Source organism: Crotalus tigris, unplaced genomic scaffold (genome assembly GCF_016545835.1).
Source record: "Crotalus tigris isolate CLP2741 ecotype Arizona unplaced genomic scaffold, ASM1654583v1 scf7180000023738.1706062, whole genome shotgun sequence".
Classification (NCBI taxonomy): Eukaryota; Metazoa; Chordata; class Lepidosauria; order Squamata; family Viperidae; genus Crotalus; species Crotalus tigris.
Window position 1 is genome coordinate 1,154,616 of NW_024100150.1, and position 19,145 is coordinate 1,173,760.

General features: G+C 49.7%; 1 protein-coding gene across 1 annotated transcript in view; it reads right to left on the bottom strand.

Annotated features, from left to right (window-relative positions):
* Positions 1–19,145, bottom strand: part of LOC120298012 (nuclear receptor corepressor 1-like) — a 123,976-nt gene that overhangs the window by 26,890 nt on the left and 77,941 nt on the right. The window contains exons 18-22 of the mRNA XM_039321327.1: positions 16,531–16,670; positions 12,444–12,570; positions 9,449–10,010; positions 2,738–2,867; positions 966–1,155 (exon numbers count right to left, since the gene is read on the bottom strand). Coding sequence (XP_039177261.1) covers positions 966–1,155; positions 2,738–2,867; positions 9,449–10,010; positions 12,444–12,570; positions 16,531–16,670 — 1,149 coding nt within the window. The remainder of the gene's footprint in view (positions 1–965; positions 1,156–2,737; positions 2,868–9,448; positions 10,011–12,443; positions 12,571–16,530; positions 16,671–19,145) is intronic.

A 19,145-nucleotide genomic window follows, 5' to 3' on the forward strand; every position in this document is an offset into this window, starting at 1 on the left:
GGAGTGGAAACCCACCCCTCTTAAAGGATGCTGGCTGGGGGATTCTGGGAGTGGATGTTCGACCATCTTAAAGGATGCTGGCTGGGGGATCCTGGGAGTGGAAGACCACCCCTCTTAAAGGACGCTGGCTGGGGGATTCTGGGAGTTGAAATCCTCCCCTCTTAAACCATGCTGGCTGGGGGATTATGGGAATGAAAGTCCGCCCATTTTAAAGCATGCTGGCTGGGGGATTCTGGGAGTGGAAGCCCACCCCTCTTAAAGGATGCTGGCTGGGGAATTCTGGGAGTAGAAATCCACTCCTCTTAAAGTAAGCTGGCTGGGGGATTCTGGGAGTTGAAATCCTCCCCTCTTAAACCATGCTGGCTAGGGGATTATGGGAATGAAAGTCTGCCCATTTTAAAGCATGCTGGCTGGGGGATTCTGGGAGTGGAAGCCCACCCCTCTTAAAGGACGCTGGCTGGGGAATTCTGGGAGGGGAAGTCCACCCCTCTTAAATGATGCTGGTTGGGGGATTCGGGGAGTTGAAATCCTCCCCTCTTAAAGCAGGCTGGCTGGGAGAGTATGGGAATGAAAAGTCCACCCATTTTAAAGCATGGCTGGCTGGGGAATTCTGGGAGTTGAAGTCCACTCACCTTACATTTGTCTAGGCCAGTGTTTCTCAACCTTGACAATTTTAAGGCAGGTGGACTTCAACTCCCAGAATTCCACAGCCAGCAGTGCTGGCTGTGGAATTCTGGGAGTTGACGTCCACCTGCCTTAAAATTGTCAAGGTTGAGAAACACTGGTCTAGGCTGAGAAACAGTGCCTTAGCTATTGCTTAACATGCTCCCAATCCCGGATTGAATGGTTCACACACACAGAGAGAGAAAGGGAGAGTCGGCCCCCGACTTGGAGACTCAGCCAGGATCAGCACAAAGCAGTTTCCCACAATGCCCTCCGATGGGAAGGGGAGCTCCTTCACCTACCATCCCACTCGACGTTCGGGCTCTTCGAAGGGCCGCAGGGACTGGAGGACCTGCGGAAATCCACCTCCATCTGCTCTTGCCTCTGGCGTTGCTGTTCCTCCACGATGCTGGACTTGTGCATAGCCTTGATGTGCTGATGGAGGAGGGTGTAGCCGCTGGTGGGGAAGCCGGGGATGATGGGCAGCCGTTCCTGGATTACGACCGGGGACAAACACAATCGATAAATGCTTAAGGACGGGTAATTCTCAACTTATAGCAGGGGTCTTCCAACTTGGCCCTTTTATGATTGGTGGACTTCAACTCTTAAAGCAGGCTGGCTGGGGGATTCTGGGAGTGGAAGTCCACCCCTCTTAAAGCAGGCTGGCTAGGGGATTCTGGGAGTGGAAATCCACCCCTCTTAAAGCAGGCTGGCTGGGGGATTCTGGGAGTGGAAGTCCACCCTTCTTAAAGCAGGCTGGCTGGGGGATTCTGGGAGTGGAAGTCCACCCCTCTTAAAGCAGGCTGGCTGGGGGATTCTGGGAGTGGAAGTCCACCCCTCTTAAAGCAGGCTGGCTGGGGGATTCTGGGAGTGGAAGTCCACCCCTCTTAAAGCAGGCTGGCTGGGGGATTCTGGGAGTGGAAGTCCACCCCTCTTAAAGCAGGCTGGCTGGGGGATTCTGGGAGTGGAAGTCCACCCTTCTTAAAGCAGGCTGGCTGGGGGATTCTGGGAGTGGAAGTCCACCCCTCTTAAAGCAGGCTGGCTGGGGGATTCTGGGAGTGGAAATCCACCCCTCTTAAAGCAGGCTGGCTGGGGGATTCTGGGAGTGGAAGTCCACCCCTCTTAAAGCAGGCTGGCTGGGGATTCTGGGAGTGGAATCCACCCCTCTTAAGCAGGCTGGCTGGGGGATTCTGGGAGTGGAAGTCCACCCCTCTTAAAGCAGGCTGGCTAGGGGATTCTGGGAGTGGAAATCCACCCCTCTTAAAGCAGGCTGGCTGGGGGATTCTGGGAGTGGAAGTCCACCCTTCTTAAAGCAGGCTGGCTGGGGGATTCTGGGAGTGGAAGTCCACCCCTCTTAAAGCATCCTGACTGGGGGATTCTGGGAGTGGCACCCATCTTAAAGCAGGCTGGCTGGAGGATTCTGGGAGTGGAAGTCCAGCCCTCTTAAAGCAGGCTGGCTGGGGGATTCTGGGAGTGGAAGTCCCCCCCTCTTAAAGCATGCTGGCTGGGGGATTCTGGGAGTGGAAGTCCACCCCTCTTAAAGCAGGCTGGCTGGGGGATTCTGGGAGTGGAAGCCCACCCCTCTTAAAGCAGGCTGGCTGGGGGATTCTGGGAGTGGAAATCCACCCCTCTTAAAACAGCCTGGCTGGGGAATTCTGGGAGTGGAAGCCCACCCCTCTTAAAGCATGCTGGCTGGGGAATTTTGGGAGCTGAAGTCCTCCCCTCTTAAAGCATGGCTGGCTAGGGGATTCTGGGAGTGGAAGGCCACCCATCTTAAAGCATGCTGGCTGGGGGATTCTGGGAGTGGAAGCCCACCCATCTTAAAACATGACTCACTAGGGGATTCTGGGAGTGGAAGCCCACCCCTCTTAAAGCATGCTGGCTGGGGGATTCTGGGAGTGGAAGCCCACCCCCCCTTAAAGCAGGCTGGCTGGGGAATTCTGGGAGCAGAAGCCCACCCCTCTTTTAATTTGCCAAGGCTGAGAAACAGCAACTCAGGCAACCCCTCCGGTCTGTATTTTTTCTAGGCTTAGAAGAAAGAGGAGGATGCATCTCCCTCCTGTCCAACACTCACCATTGGTGGTATAACAGCTGCCCGGTGCTGAAGCTGCTGTAGATCCATCGGCCCTTGTTTAATCGCAGAGGACACCAGCAGGGGTCCGGTGGGATTTAAAAGGGAAGGCTTGGAGTCCATGGTAAAGATCCTGGAGGAAGAAAAATACCCTCAGAAATCTTCTGCATAAAGAGGAAATGAAATATTCTGTAAAGAGGAAACGAGCGCTGATGCTGTTATCTAGTTGGGTGATGAAATGTCTGCGAGAAAACCACCGAACTCCGAGAGCACCAAGGACCCCACAGTCCTCCTTCTCCTCTTCCTTCCTCCCCCCTCCCTCCTTTCCTCTCCCCCATTCTTCTCCTCTTCCCCTTCTTCTTCTCCTCCACTCCACATTTTCCCCACTCCCTACTAACTATGATGATATTACCTAGTTGGGTCATGAAACGTCTGAAATGTTTGCAAGAAAAGCACTAAGCTCAGAAAACACCAAGGACCCTACAGACCCCCCTCCTCCTCCACCCCTCACCCTTCTTCTCCTCTTCCCCTTCTTCTCCTCACTCCACAAACCCCACTCCCTACTAACTCTGATGATATTATCTAGCTGGGTCATGAAACGTCTGCAAGAAAACCACCAAGCTCAGAGAGCACCAAGGACCCCACAGTCCTCCTCCTCCTCCTCCTATTCCTGCTGTTCTTCTCCTCTTCCCCTTCCTCTTCTCCTCCACTCCACATATCCCCTTCCCTTCTGACTCTGATGATGTTCCCTAGCTGGGTCATGAAACGTCTGCAAGAAAACCACAAAGCTCAGAGAGCACCAAGGACCCCACAGTCGTCGTCGTCCTCCTCCTCCTCCTCCCACCCTTCTTCTCCTCTTCCCCTTCTTCTCCTCCACTCCACAAACCCCACTCCTACTAACTCTGATGATATTATCTAGTTGGGTCATGAAACGTCTGCAAGAAACCCATCAAGCTCAGAGAGCACCAAGGACCCCACAGTCGTAGTCCTCCTTCTCCTCCTCCTCCTCCCAACCCCACTCCCTTCTAGCACTGATGATGTTCCCTAGCTGGGTCATGAAACGTCTGCAAGAAAACCGCCAAGCTCAGAGAGCACCAAGGACTCCACAGTCCTCCTCCTCCTGCCCTTCTTCTCCTCCACGCCATGTACCCCCTTCTCTTCTAACTCTGATGATGTTCCCTAGCTGGGTCATGAAACGTCCGCAAGAAAACAACCGACTTCCGAAACAACCCGCAGCCTCAGTTGACTCTTGCAAATTGGTGAGCCCCAGAAAGCCTCAGGGGGATCCATGGGAACTGCACTTTCTCCCCAAGGAGCTGAAACCCTGCCCGTTTCAGATGTTCATCCCTTCTCATCCCCACTTCCTAACAAGTCCTCCTCTTTACGACCGTCGCAGCATCCCCGTGGGGATCACGAGATCAAAATTCGGACGCTCGGCAACTGACTCCTATTTAGGACGGGCGCAGCGTCCTGGCGGTCACGCGATCCCCTTTTTGCGACCTTGTGACAAGCAAAGTCAAGGGGGGGGGAGGCAGCCAGATCCACTTAACAACCGTGCCACTAGTTTAACAGCTGCGGTGATTCGCTTAAGAACGGTGGCAAGGGAAGGGAGTAAAATGGGGCGAGGCGCCTTTAACAACCGTCCTGCTTAGTGACAGAAATGTTGGGCTCAACTGTGGTGGTTAAGTCAAGGATTGCCTTTATGAGGTCAGCGTGGCTGTTGTTGCCAGGAGGGTGTGTGTGTGTGTGTGTGTGTGTGTGTGTGTGTGTGTGTGTGTGTGGAGGGAAGGAGGGAGGGGGTTAATCGGGTTTGGCACTGGGGTTTTATTTTTCTAAGCTGCCCTGAATCGCCACGAGTTAGGCAGCCGTTATCAATTTTTTTTAAAACAAATAAATACCAATTTGCAAACAGGCAGACAACAGAGGAGGAGGGTGGGAGGTTTTTCCCAGCCTCCTCTGCCTTTTTTTTTTTTTTTTTTAACGATGCCTTTTGTGGGTCACGGAGTACACAACCCCAGCTGGCAGCCACCCAAGCGACACTAATCTCCCTGTCCTGGAGAACTGAGTGCAAAAGGACTGGTGCTTAGACTTTCGCAGGAAAGGAGGCTTCCCCTTGCAAAGCTGGAGAGAGAGAAAAAGAAAGAGAGAGAAAGAGAGAGAGAGAGAGGAGAAAGAAAGAGAGAAGAGAGAAAGAAAAAGAGAAAGAAAGAGAGGGGAGAAGAGAAAGAGAGAAGGGAAAGAGAAAGAAAGAGAGAGAGAGATCAAGGGGGTGAAGAGAAGGAGAGAGGGAAGAGAGAAAAAAGAAAGAGAAAGACAGAGAGAAAGAAGGAAGAGAAAGAGACAGAGGGAAGAGAAAGAGAGAGAAAGAGAAAGAAAAAGAGAAGGAAGAGAAAGAGAGAGAGAAGAGAGAAAGAAAAAGAAACAGAAAGGCAGAGAGAGGGGAGAAAGAGAAAGAGAGAGGGAAGAGAGAGAGAGAAAAAAGAAAGAGAGAAAGACAGAGAGGGGAAAGAGAAAGAAGAAAAGAAAGAGAGAGAGACCAAAAGGAGGGGGAAGAGAAGGATAGAGGGAAGAGAGAAAAAAGAAAGAGAAAGAGACAGGGAGAGGGAGAAACAGAAGAGAGAAAGAGACGGAAGAGAAAGAGAGAGAGAAGAGAAAGAAAAAGAAAAACAGAGAGAGGGGGAAGAGAGAGGGGGGAGAGAAAGAAGAAAAAAAGAGAGACAGATCGAGGGAGGGAAGAGAAAAAGAGAGGGGGAAGAGAAAAAAAAGAAAGAGAGAAAGACCGAGAGGGAGGGAAGAGAAAGAGAGAGGGGGAAATAGAAAGAAGAAAGAGAGAAAAGAGAGAAAAAGACAGAGACAAAGAGAAAGAAAGAGGGGGGAAGAGAGAGGGAGAAAAAGAAAAGAGAGAGAGAAAGATGGAGAGGGAGGGAAGGGAAAGAGAGAGGGGGAAGAGAAAGAAGAAAAGAAAGAAAGACAGAGAGAGAGAGAAAGAGAGAGAGAGACAGACAGACAGACACTGAGGGGGGAAGAGAAAGAGAGAGAGAAAAAAAGAGAGAGAAAGACCAAGCGGGGAGGGAAGAGAAAGAGAGAGGGGGAAGAGAAAGAAAAGAGAGAGGAGAGGAGAGGAGACCATACTTGCAAAAACCCTTTCCCAAAATACATACACACACACACACAAACACACACACAAAGAGAGATGAAAAAAAATCTGGGGGAAACTTAGTAACTTGATCGCTGACACTGAGCACCAGCTTCAGGGCAAGCCCAACCGTAGGTGACCCTTCCCTGGAGCGCTTCCAAGGCCACAGGAAACTTTCCATTACACACCGCCCTCGTTGTGTGCTGCGGTGGCCCTCGAACGCTGCAAGGGAGGGCCTCATCTTACGTCCACACAATTTACTGCCCCAAATTTCCGCTGCTGAGGAAAACGGCAGTTGTACGCTTTGGCCCCGTTTTATCGACCTTTCTCGCCACAACTGTTAAAAGACAATCGTGGCGGTTGTTAAGTTAGCCACGCGGTCGTTAAACGAGTCACCATGGACTTCCCTTGTCCAAAGGTCACAAAAGGGGACACGGCAACCGTCATAAATACGAGGCAGTTGCCAAGCCTCCGGATTTTTGATTATGTGTCCGTGGCAATGTTACAACGGTGTTCAGTATGAAAAACGGTCATCAGTCGCTTTTTTCCAGGACCGTTGTAACTTTGGTCACTAAAGGGGTGGTTGTAAGTCAAGGGCCAACTGTATTTTTTACAGAATTTCAGGAATGGGGTGGACATCCATCAGCCAAGAGTACAGATAGGTGAGGGTGGAGCATGGCTGGCTGAGGAATTCTGGGAATTGAAGTCCATAAGTCATAAAAGGGCCGAGCTGGAAGACCCCAACATGTGGACTTCAACTCCCAGAATTCCTCAGCCAGGTCCACCAGTCATAAAAGGGCCAGGTTTGAAGACCCCAGCTTGTGGACTTCAACTCCCAGAATTCCACAGCCAGCGTGCCTGACTGGGGAATTCTGGGAGTTGAAGTCCACAGGTCTTAAAGTTGCCACGGTTGGGGACCCCTGGTTTAGGGGGTGTCAGTGTTCTTCTGTTTATAAGGGCTTCAGGTGTGTGTGTGTCAAGTGGGGTCTTGTGATGGGTCAGGTGTGAGTCATCCGCTGATGGGTGTTGTGATGGGGTGGTGTGAGGGTGATTGGGAGGTGGAAGTACTGATTGGGGGATTGCACGGGATGGCTGAGGATCGGTGCCGTCCCTGGTTGGCTGTGCAGCTGACTTGGATTCCGAGGGGTTGGTGGGCTGGTGGTAGGTCAACCAATTCTACGTGGGACAAACATCCTGTCCATCAAAAACGAGGATCCAGGAACACCGGCTGGCAGTCGAACGCCACGATCCCAAATCCGCAATCTTCATCCACATCGACAACGAACAGCAGCAGTGACGCTAAAATCATCGGCCACGCTACCACCCGCCATGCTCGTGAGTTCGTCAAAGCGTGGCACTCCTCAAGCCAGGCCATCAACAGACACACTGACCTACAATCAGCCCACAAACCCCTCGAATCCAAATCAACCGCACAGCCAACCAGAGACAGCACCGACCCTCAACTGATGACCAGGTCTTAGGGGACAGTATCCATTGTGAATACGTACAGATGGCCCCCCTCTCTCTGGCCACTTGCACAGTCCTGGATGCAGGGTCACGAAAGGACAGCAAGGACAACACCCAATGTCCTAACCCACCCGAGAACATACGATATCTTTAGAGAAACACCCAAAATGGAACATGTTGAGCTACTTCAACATCTTCATCAACGATCTGGACGAGGGGATAGAAGGGGAACCCATCAAATTTGCAGACGACACCAAGCTGGCAGGAATAGCCAACACTCCAGAAGACAGGCTTAGGATACAGGAGGATCTGGACAGACTTGAACACTGGGCGCTATCCAACAAAATGAAATTCAGTGGTGAAAAAAGCAAGGTTCTACATTTAGGCAAGAAAAACCAAATGGACAGGTATAGTATAGGGGGGACCTTGCTCAATAGTAGTAACTGTGAGAGGGACCTCAGAGTCCTAGTGGACAATCCCTTAAATAGGAGCCAGCCGTGTGCTGCAGCTGCCAAAAAGGCCAACACAGTGCTGGGCTGCATTAACAGAGGGAGAGAATCGAGATCACGTGAAGTATTAATACCACTTTACAAGGCCTTGGTAAGGCCACACTTGGAATACGGCGTCCAGTTTTGGTCACCGCGATGTAAAAAAGATGTTGAGATTCTAGAAAGAGTACAGAGAAGAGCAAGAAAGATGATCAGGGGACTGGAGGCTAAAACATATAAGGAACGGCTGCTGTAATTGGGTATGTCTAGTTTAATGAAGAGAAGGACGAGGGGGGACAGGATAACAGCCTTCCAGTATCTCAGGGGTTGCCCCAAAGAAGAGGGAGTCAAGCTCTTCTCCAAAGCGCCTGAAGGCAGGAGAAGAAGCAATAGAGGGAAACTCATCAAGGAGAGAAGCAACCTAGAACTAAGGAGAAACTTCCTGACAGTCAGAACAATTAACCAGTGGAACTACCTGCCTCCAGAAGTTGTAGGGCCGTGGTGGCAAACCTATGGCACGGGTGCCAGAGGCGGCACTCAGAGCCCTCTCTGTGGGCACGCGCGCCCTCGCCCCAGTCCTAGGCCTTCAGCTGGGTTTTATAAAACCTTTTCGCTTTAGGCCTCCGCCGCCATGTGCAAAAAAAAAAAAAGGTTCAATCAATCAGTCAATTTCAACTTGCGGGGGAAAAAAAAGATCTTCCAAAGTTGGAATTGATTGATTGAACTTTTTAGTCCCACCCAGTCTGCTGTTACCACTGCAGCCACACCCACCCAATAGGCCACACCCAGACAATGGGCCACACCCACCCGGCACCCGACAATACATAAGTGGGTTTTGGGTTGCAGTTTGGGCATTCGGTCTTTAAAAGGTTTGCCATCACTGGTATAGGGTTTCCTGCCTGAGCAGAGGGTTGGACTAGATGGTCCCTTCCAACTTTTTATTATTATTATTATTATTATTATTATTATTATTATTACTACTACTACTACTACTACTACTACTACTACTTCTGCTTTCTCCTTTCTTATCTACAGTACGCCAGACTTACTGGGTGAAACCTTTATCTTATGTATGTCAGCTCTGCTGGATGGGTTGCTTATGTAATTAGAAAGAATAAATACAAAGATTTCTTGTCATTCAGGGCTCCTCTGATTTAGAGGAGTCCATCACTATTCAGCTGAATAAAAATGTAAAGCTTGAAGGCAACCTGATTTCCTGTATTGTTTTTATCAAGCAAAACCTCAGAACCTGCATATCGCAGCCATCCCGCGCAATCCCCCATTCCCTCCAGCACTTCACTTCCCAACGACCCTGATCTCACAAGACCCATCACAACCCTCCCACTGATGACTCACAAGGCCCTCCCTTGACACACCCACACCTGAAGCCCTTATAAGCAGACGAACACCGAGGCTGACACCCCCTAAACTCCGCTGAAGATGTTAGCTAGCCTGGTTAACCAAACATGCGGAAACCAACCCATAGGCTCGGAGATCTAATGTCCACCCTCACCCTACACCTGAGCTACGGATACTCGCCACTATTGCGAAAACAGATAGGCGAGTTTTGGGGAGTGGACAAAATGGGAGACCAATTGACCCGTGTTGGGCCTTGGACCTCACCTCTGCCTTTCGGGCTCCCCGTCCACTTCTTCGTCAGCGCTGCAAGTGGCACTGGAGTCGTTGTCGTTGTCCGAGCTGGGCTCCATCCTCTGAGCACCGGCCTGGTGGGTCAAGCCGAAATCCTCCCCGTCTGGCTCCAGCTTCTCCTTCGGCCCGTCCTCGTCCCTCTCCCTGACCTCGTTCTCTACCTTGACTTCAATGTCTAGCGGGGGTTTGGTGTCCACCTCTACGGGCTCCACTTTGGGGCCGGCAGCCAGGTTGAGGACGGGCTTGACGTCCACCATGGGGATCCTGCTCTCCGTCTCCATCAGTTCCTCCACTTCGGACTTGGCCTCGATTTTCACCTGCAGCTCGGCCACTTCGCTCTCGGCCGGCTTCGTTCCCTGGGTTGCCGAGGGAGGGGAGGCGCTGGGGGCTGGTTTCATGGCAGAGTCCTGCTCAGCCACCGCCTCGGTGGTCATCCGGGAAGAGCTGCTGTCCAGAGGGATATCCTCTGAAGGTTTGGAAGTCTCGGTCGGAGAAGGAGACGGGGCACTTTCCGTATCGGAGCTGTTTTCGGCACCTGGAAAGGCAGTAAGTTGACTGTTTTATTTATTTATTTATGAGACTTATATACCGCTTTAAGTGCAAGCACTCTCTAAGCGGTGTACACCAGTAAGCAATGTGTATATATATTTACATTGCCCCCAACACTCTGGGTCCTCATTTTACCTACCCCGGAAGGATGGAAGGCTGAGTCAACCTTGAGCCGGTGAGATTTGAACCGCTGACCTGCTGAACACAGTCAGCTAAAGTGGCCTGCAGTACTGCACTCTAACTGCTGCGCCACCTCGGCTCAGCACATGAAAGGATAACAGAGTAGGCTGAGAATATTTGAATATAACAAACTATCGCACAATAACAGAGCTGGAAGGGATCTTGGAGGACTTCAACCCCGTGCTCAAGCAGGAGAGCCTATACGACAGGTCAGCAACCTGCGGCTCTGGAGCCGCATGTGGCTCTTTGAGCCTTTCCCTGTGGCTCCCACAGTGCTCTCCGATGAGCTGAAAACCTTATTGGGCAGGGCTCCTCCCTTTACTGCGTCTCTGCAGGAAACAGGAAGGGCAGGAGAGAGCTAGCTAGCCCAGCTATGCTGACTCAGGAATTCTGGGAGTTGAAGTCCATGAGTCATAAAAGAGCCAAGGTTGCCTACCCCTGAGCTTGTTGAAGAACAGCTTGAAGCCAGCTTGCCAGGTGAGCAGAAGATCGGAGAGAGGGGGAGAGAGGGGGGAGACAAAGAGAGAGAGAGAAAGAGAGGGGGGGGGAGAGAGAGGGAGACAAAGAGAGAGGAGAGAGAGAGAGATCCTTTTGACATCTAAAATGAAGATAACACTGCATATATCCTTTTTTACCTTTATGATATATGTGTATGTGTGTGTGTATACACACACACACACCTATAATAAAGGTAAAAAAGGATATATGCAGTGTTATCTTCATTTTAGATGTGAAAAGTGTTTTGTGGCTCCCAGTGTTTCGTTTTTGGTGGGAAACGGGTCCAAGTGGCTCTTTGAGTGTTTGGTTTTTATTCCCCCCCCCCCATCTGCTGGGTGGTTGCAGCAGGTTTGGGTCACTTCTCATGACCCTGGGACACTGTGACCGTCATAAATATGAATCAGCATCTGAATGTAAATCACAAGACCCTGGAGATGCTGCAACACTCCAGCTGATCGGCGCTTCTTCTGGGCTCGGCAGAAGCGCCAGGATCAGTGCTGCTTTCCAGCTGATTGGTGCTTCTTCAGGGCTCAGCAGAAGCGCCAGGATCAGTGCTGAGCTCCAGCTGGAACGTGACACTGATCCTGGCGCTTCCGCTGAGCCCTGACAGCCCTGCAGCTCCAGCCGTCTCTCGCTCAGGCTTGTGCGGTGCTGCCACATGTTCAGCTCATTCCCCTCCCCCGCTACCATTTTCTAGGATGGTCACGTACCACTTGCCAGGTGCCAATGGACCAGAGGTGGTACCCGTACCACGGGTTGAAAAGCCCTGTTCTAGACCAGTGATGGCGAACCTTTTAGAGACCGAGTGCCCAAAACCTGCCCCCCGTCCTTGCTCCACTTCCTGCGCTGCCTGTTCCGCTCCTGTCCACCCCGCCTCGCCCACCTGCAGGGCCATGCACTGCCTCCATGGCCCGCCGCAGATCGCCCAGGCAGTGCCATGGCAGCCACACCCTCCGCACACACCCCGCAGCATCATCTGCACGCTATGGGGTGCGCGGGCGTAGTCGTGTCTCTGCTGCCCAGTTATGTCCTTTGCTCCGTGTGGGCCACGCCCAGGGGTGACTCTCCTCCAGGGGGGCTGCTGGTGAGGAGGGGGCCGGGGGGGAGGCGGGGCTGGGGCAACGGTGTGCGTGCCCACGGAGAGGGCTCCGAGTGCCGCCTCTAGCACGTGTGCCATAGGTTCGCCACCACTGTTCCAGACCAGGGGTTCCCAAATCCCTGGGCCATGGACCAGTACCGAACTGCGGCATGCCAGCAACCAGTCCGCGCAAACAAGGAAAGCCCCATCCGTGGGATGCAGGCAGCACACCAAATCACGCCCCCTCCGATCCACAGAAAAACCTCTATGTCAGTGGTTCTCAACTTTTTTAATGCCGCGACCCCCAACCGGTCGTAAGTCAAGGACTACTCAACTGGTGCAGCACCGTTTGCAGAATGGGACTTTTGGCGGGCTCAGCAGGGCAGAGACAGCCTGGACAAGTCCTATTGGCTTTGGAAAGCCAATAGAATTAGACTCTATTCAAGAGAGTCTATTCTATTGGCTTTCAAAAGCCAATAGAATAAAAGGGAGTAGCACAGCTAAGGAAAAGGGGGGGGGGAAATGGCGGACTGCGTTGTTTGGCGACCCCTGTGAAATGGTCGTTCGACCCCAAATGGGGTTCCGACCCACAGGTTGAGAACCACTGCTCTATGTCACCGGTCCCTAGTGCCCCAAATTTGGGGACCTCTGTTCTAGACCCACCTTCGCTGTCTTCGGGGTTCTCCTCCTCGTTGGAGGCCTCAATGTCCTCGTCTTCCTGCGCGGAGACGGTGGACGCCACGCTCTCGCACTGCGAAACTTCCCGTTCCTCGCGCGGCCTTCGAGAACTCTAGGAAGGAAGGGACACGGTGTAACTTCCGCCTGGACAGGTCGTCCTCGGCTTACGAACCGCAACGGAGCTAAAAAAAAAATGTCTCGCGCTACGCGAGCGACGCTCCTCCCATTTTTATGAGCTTTCTTCCCACGGTTGTTAAGTGGACCACGGCAGCTGTCAAGTTAGTAACCCGGTTGTCAAGTGAATCTTGGCTTGGCGGAAGTTTGCAAAAGGGGACACGGCAGGACGGCTGCGACCATCATAAAGAGGAGTCAGTTGCCAAGCGTCCGAAGTTTGATGATGTGTCCATGGGGATGCTGCAACAGTCCCAAGACGCGGGGTTTTTTTCAGTGCCGTTGTAACTTTGAACGGTCACTAAATGAACGGTCATTTAGCTGAGGACCACCTGTACATAGTTGACATCCTCCCGTTTATATCTTAATATAGGGGTATCAAACTCAATTTCATTGAGGGCCGCATCAGCATTGCGGTTGCCCTCAAGGGGCAGGATGGGTGTGGCCAGGGTGGGTGTGGCCTGGATGGAATGGGTGTGGCCTGCTGGGTGGGTGTGGCCAGCTCTACATCGTTCGCGTCAAGGGTGCCTGTGGGGGCCTGGGCAGGAGTGGGACAGATCTGAGGGTCTCTGGCAGAAGGGGACATGATAGCAGTATTCCAATATCTCAGGGGCTGCCCCAAAGAAGAGGGAGTCAAGCTATTCTCCAAAGCGCCTGAAGGCAGGACAAGAAGCAACGGGTGGAAACTGATCAAGGAGAGAAGCAACCTAGAACTAAGGAGAAACTTCCTGACAGGTAGAACAATTAACCAGTGGAACCACCTGCCACCAGAAGCAGTAAATGCTCCAACACTGGAAGTTTTTAAGAAGAGACTGGACAGCCATTTGTCCGAAATGGTGTAGGGTTTCCTGCCTGAGCAGGGGGTTGGACTAGATGACCTCCAAGGTCCCTTCCAACTTTACTACTGTTACTATTACTAGTATCCCAATTTTGATCATGTGACCGTGGGGATATTCTGCAATGGTCATACAACGGTTTTAAGTCACTTTTTTTCCCCAGGGCTGTCATAAGTTCAAACAGTCACTAAATGAATGGCTCTACAGGAGCCTGTAGTAGGGGAGGAAGCAGGGGGAGGAGTCAAGAGAGGAATCAGCCTGGAATCCTTAACGTTGCCACAAGCGGTCTAAGTCTCTTGAATTCGATGGACTCTTATCTAGCGCCAATTTAATGCCCACTGGGAGTTGACTAGATTCTCGTTGACGGGCGTTGAGTGATAAATCAGTTGAATTGGAATTTAAATGTGCGGTCTTCATTTTAATAGAATAATAACTTTATTCTCCCTTTAAAGGTTCACTAATCGGCAGACATTAAAATGAAATTTCGTTGCATCCAGCTCTCAAAGGGTCACCGCCTCCGATACATGCTCCGTAAATAGGACAAAACTAAATAAATAAATACAGAATTATGCATGGTCTGGATCCTCTGCTTTAGCCCAGAGGGGGGTGGATTGGATGGCTTGCCTCCACTAATATCTTAAACCAGCAATCTGGGGTCTTCTGTAGGGATTGGGGTAACAATGTCCAAGATGGGCATCCTTTGGGCCCCGTTAGCCGGGAAATCTCATCCTGCAGGGATTGGGAGATACACCCAGTTTGCCACAATTCCAGGCTTCTGGATCGTCTTCCCCTCCTGAGGTTAGGTTGGCCCTGAATCCTGTGGGTTTTTGGGAGGTCTTAAAGACTTGGTGGTATGCCTGGGTCTGGGGTCCCAAGTGAGGGAGGGGTCCCATTTCCTGGGTATGCTAACATTTACGGATTATAATCACTGTTGGCCACTGTTAAGTATTCTGGGATTTTTTTCTGTTGTGATTTTAATTAGTTTTAATTGAGTTGGATGATTGAGGACCAGAGTCGCTGGTTTGAGATGGATGGCCATAAAAATTGGATGGATGGATGAATTAATGGAAGAATGCGTTGATGAAAAATGAATGATGAATGAATGGATGGATGGATGATGAAATAATGGATGGATAAATATTGAATGGATGGATAATGAATGAATGGATAATAAGTGGATGGATGGGTGAATTGATGGATGGAAGAATGAGTTGACGGGAAATGAATGAATGCATAGATGAATGAATGAATGATGATGGATGAGTGAATGAGTGGATGGATAAATATTGAATGGATGGAAAATGAATGAATGCATAGATGAATAAATGATGGATGAATGATGGATGGATGGATGGATGAATATTGAATAGATGGATAATGAATGAATGGATAATGAGTAGATGGATGGATGAATTGATGGATGGAAGAATGAGTTGATGGGAAATAAATGAATTCATAGATGAATGAATGGATAAATATTGAATGGATGGATAACAAATTAATGGATGAGTGGATGGATGGATGAATTGATGGATGGAAGAATAAGTTGATGGAAAACGAATGAATTCATAGATGAATGAACGAATGATGAATGAATGAATGGATAAATATTGAATGGATGGATAACAAATGAATGGATGAGTGGATGGATGGATGAATTGATGGATGGAAGAATGAACTGATGGAAAATGAACGAATGCATGGATAAATGATGACTGAATGAATAATGATGGATGATGAATGAATGGATGGGTGGATAAATATTGAATGGACGGATAACAGATGAGTGGATAATGGATAAATATTGAATGGATGGATAGTGGATGGATGGATGGATGGATGAATGGATGGATAATGAATGAATAGATAATGAATGGATGGATGGGTGAATTGATGGATGGAAGAATGAGTTGATGGGGAATGAATGCATAGATGAATGAATAATGATGGATGAAGGATGGATGGATGGATGGGTGACTATTGAATGGATGGATAATGAATGAATGGATAATGAGTAGGATGGATGAATTGATGGATGGAAGAATGAGTTGATGGGAAATGAATGAATTCATAGATGGATGAATGAATGAATGAATGTTGATGGATGAGTGATGAATGAGTGGATGGATAAATATTGAATGGATGGAAAATGAATGAATGGGTGAGTGGATGGATGGATGAATTGATGGATGGAAGAATGAGTTGATGGGAAATGAATGAATGCATAGATGAATGAATGATGGATGAATGATGGATGGATGAATATTGAATAGATGGATAATGAATGAATGGATAATGAGTAGATGGATGGATGAATTGATGGATGGAAGAATGAGTTGATGGGAAATAAATGAATTCATAGATGAATGAATGGATAAATATTGAATGGATGGATAACAAATTAATGGATGAGTGGATGGATGGATGAATTGATGGATGGAAGAATGAGTTGATGGAAAACGAATGAATTCATAGATGAATGAACGAATGATGAATGAATGAATGGATAACTATTGAATGGATGGATAACAAATGGATGAGTGGATGGATGGATGAATTGATGGATGGAAGAATGAACTGATGGGAAATGAACGAATGCATGGATAAATGATGACTGAACGAATAATGATGGATGATGAATGAATGGATGGGTGGATAAATATTGAATGGACGGATAACAGATGAGTGGATAATGGATAAATATTGAATGGACGGATAGTGGATGGATGGATGGATAATGAATGGATGCAATGGAAGAACTGATGGCTAAACAATGAATGGGTAGATGAAACGATGAACAAGAATGAATGGACTGGCAGACGGACGGGACAAATAAATGAACGGATGGATGAATCAATGGGCATCGAACAGATTGTGAGATAAATGATGGACTGAATGAATCAATGAAGGAAATTCGTGGCACGGGAAACCCCTGAAGTCTCTTTGAAGGAAGATGGTGGGGAAAACCCCCTTTTTTCTTCCAGGCAACCATTACTCTCCTCCCCCCCCACCGCCTTTGACTCACTCCAGCCCACCCACCCCTCACCCATCGGCCCCTTTCTCACCTTCTGCTTGTATTGCTGAAGGAGGCTGTCCAGATTGTGCCTCCGTTTGTAGTTGAAGTAGAAGTTCTTGCACTGGGCTTCGCTCTTGGTGCCCACCATCTTGGCGATGGCCGCCCAGTTGCGCCCGTGTTCCACCAGCCCTGCCGAGATTGGACATAAAAATTGGGTGAGACCTCGTGGCTACTTTCTCCGGGGGGGGGAAGGGAAGGGGCTTGGGGGGGGAGGTAAAAAAACCTGCATGTTCCTTGTACCTTCTTGGACCTGTGTAATCCGATTCAATTGACTTTCCTGACAGAAACACGCGGAGGGCTTGCGATGCGTGGGAGGGACCCTCGAGATCATCTATCCCAAGCCTCTGCCCATAAAAATGTTTGTTTGAAATACTTTTTCCCCCAGGCCTTAGTAGTTGCTACGGGTGGTCCTGGGGTTTACAACCCTTCGTTTAACGGCTGTGCAAATTTAATACGGTGCTGAAAGGCGTTGACAGGAGACTGGTCCTTGCACTTGTGACCATTGCAGTGTCCCCAGAGTCACGTGATCAAAATTAGGACGCCGGGCAACCAGCATATACTTATGACAGTCGCCGGGCGTTCTAGTCCTGCTTTAAGCACAAAAGGCAGCTGGGTGACTTTGGGCCAATCACCAGGAGACGATGAGATCTAGTCCTGCCTTATGCATGAAAGCCAGCTGGGTGACTTTAGGCCAATCAGCAGGAGACGGTGAGTTCTAGTCCCGCCTTAGGCATGAAAGCCGGCTGGGTGACTGTGGACCAATCAGCAGGAGACGGTGAGTTCTAGTCCCGCCTTAGGCATGAAAGCCGGTTGGGTGACTGTGGACCAATCAGCAGGAGACGGTGAGTTCTAGTCCTGCCTTAGGCATGAAAGCCAGCTGGGTGTTGTGGGCCAATCAGCAGGAGACGGTGAGTTCTAGTCCCACCTTAGCCATGAAAGCCAGCTGGGTGATTGTGGGCCAATCACCAGGAGACGGTGAGTTCTAGTCCCGCCTTAACCACAAAAGCCGGCTGGGTGACTTTGGGCCAATCACCGGGAGACGGTGAGTTCTAGTCCTGCCTTAGGCACGAAAGCCGGCTGGGTGACTGTGGACCAATCACTAGGAGATGGTGAGTTCTAGTCCCGTCTTAGGCATGAAAGCCAGCTGGGTGACTTTGGGCCAATCACCAGGAGACTGTGAGTTCTAGTCCCGCCTTAGGCACGAAAGCCAGTTCCCCCCCCCCCCCGTCTCAGCCCATCCCACCCCACAGGGTCGTTGTCGTCGGAAAAATAGGAAGCGGAAACTGTCTCGGATTACATTGGCCGCCTTGCGTTATATGTAAGAATAAAGGCGGGATACAAATAAACAATTAAATCAATAACTTTTCATTGCATCGTGCAAATTCACAAAGCGCGTGCCTGCTTTTCATCAAGCAGCAGAAGGTCTCCAGCAAAGGGAATTAAAAAAAAAACAAAAAACAAAACGGGATTTCTTCGTCTGCCAGGCAGGGCAATCAGGGTTTTTTTTTCTCCTCTTTGGAAGATCCCGGGAGATTTGAGGAACCGGGAACGAAGTCTTTTTTCTCCAGATAGGTCTCCATCTGCAAAGCTTCCCGCTGTCCCAGGCCAGGCCTTCCCCCCCCCCCCAGGCCGACAAGATGTGGAGCTGAACCCTCCTGAGGTCATCCCCGTGTCAGTTGCCAAGAATGTCTTAGGGGCCAGGCCTCTGACCCAACAGCACCCAGGGCTTATCTGCCGGATCATGCTGTCTCCCCAGCTGACATAACCTAATTCTCTCTGGGCCAGAAAGCCCTGGTGCTCGCCTGCCTTCCCACATCCGCCAGGGAGGAAGAAACGGTGGGGCTGAAAGCCAGCAACCAAGGGCTGATGTGCCACAGAATACAGAATGGCAGGAGGGGAGGGGGGAGGGGGGAGGGGAGAGGGGAGAAGAGAAGATGGAGTGGAATGGAATGGAATAGAATAGAATAGAATAGAAAATATGGAATGGAATGGAATGGAATGGAATGGAATAGAATAGAATAGAATAGAATAGAATAGAATAGAATAGAATAGAATAGAATAGAATATATGGAATGGAATGGAAAAGAATAGAAGATATGGAATGGAATGGAATAGAATAGAATAGAAAATAGAATAGAATTAAAATATGAATAGAATAGAATAGAATAGAAGATATGGAATAGAATGGAATGGAATAGAAGGGAATAGAAGAGAAGATATGGAATGGAATGAGAATGGGAATGGAATGGAAATAGAATAGAATAGAGTAGAATATAGAATAGAATAGAACAGAACAGAATAATATAGAATAGAATATGGAATAGAACAGAACAAAATAGAATAGAATATGGAATAGAACAGAACAGAACAGAATAAACAGAGTTGGAAGGGACCTTGGAGGTCTTCTAGTCCAACCATCTGCTCAAGCAAGACACCCTATACCATTCCGCACAAATGGCTGTCCAGTCCTTTCTTAAAAACTACAGATAGTTTAATGAAGAGAAGGACGAGGGGGGACATGATGGCAGTCTTCTAGTATCTCAGGGGCTGCCCCAAAGAAGAGGGAGTCAAGCTATTCTCCAAAGCGCCTGAAGGCAGGACAAG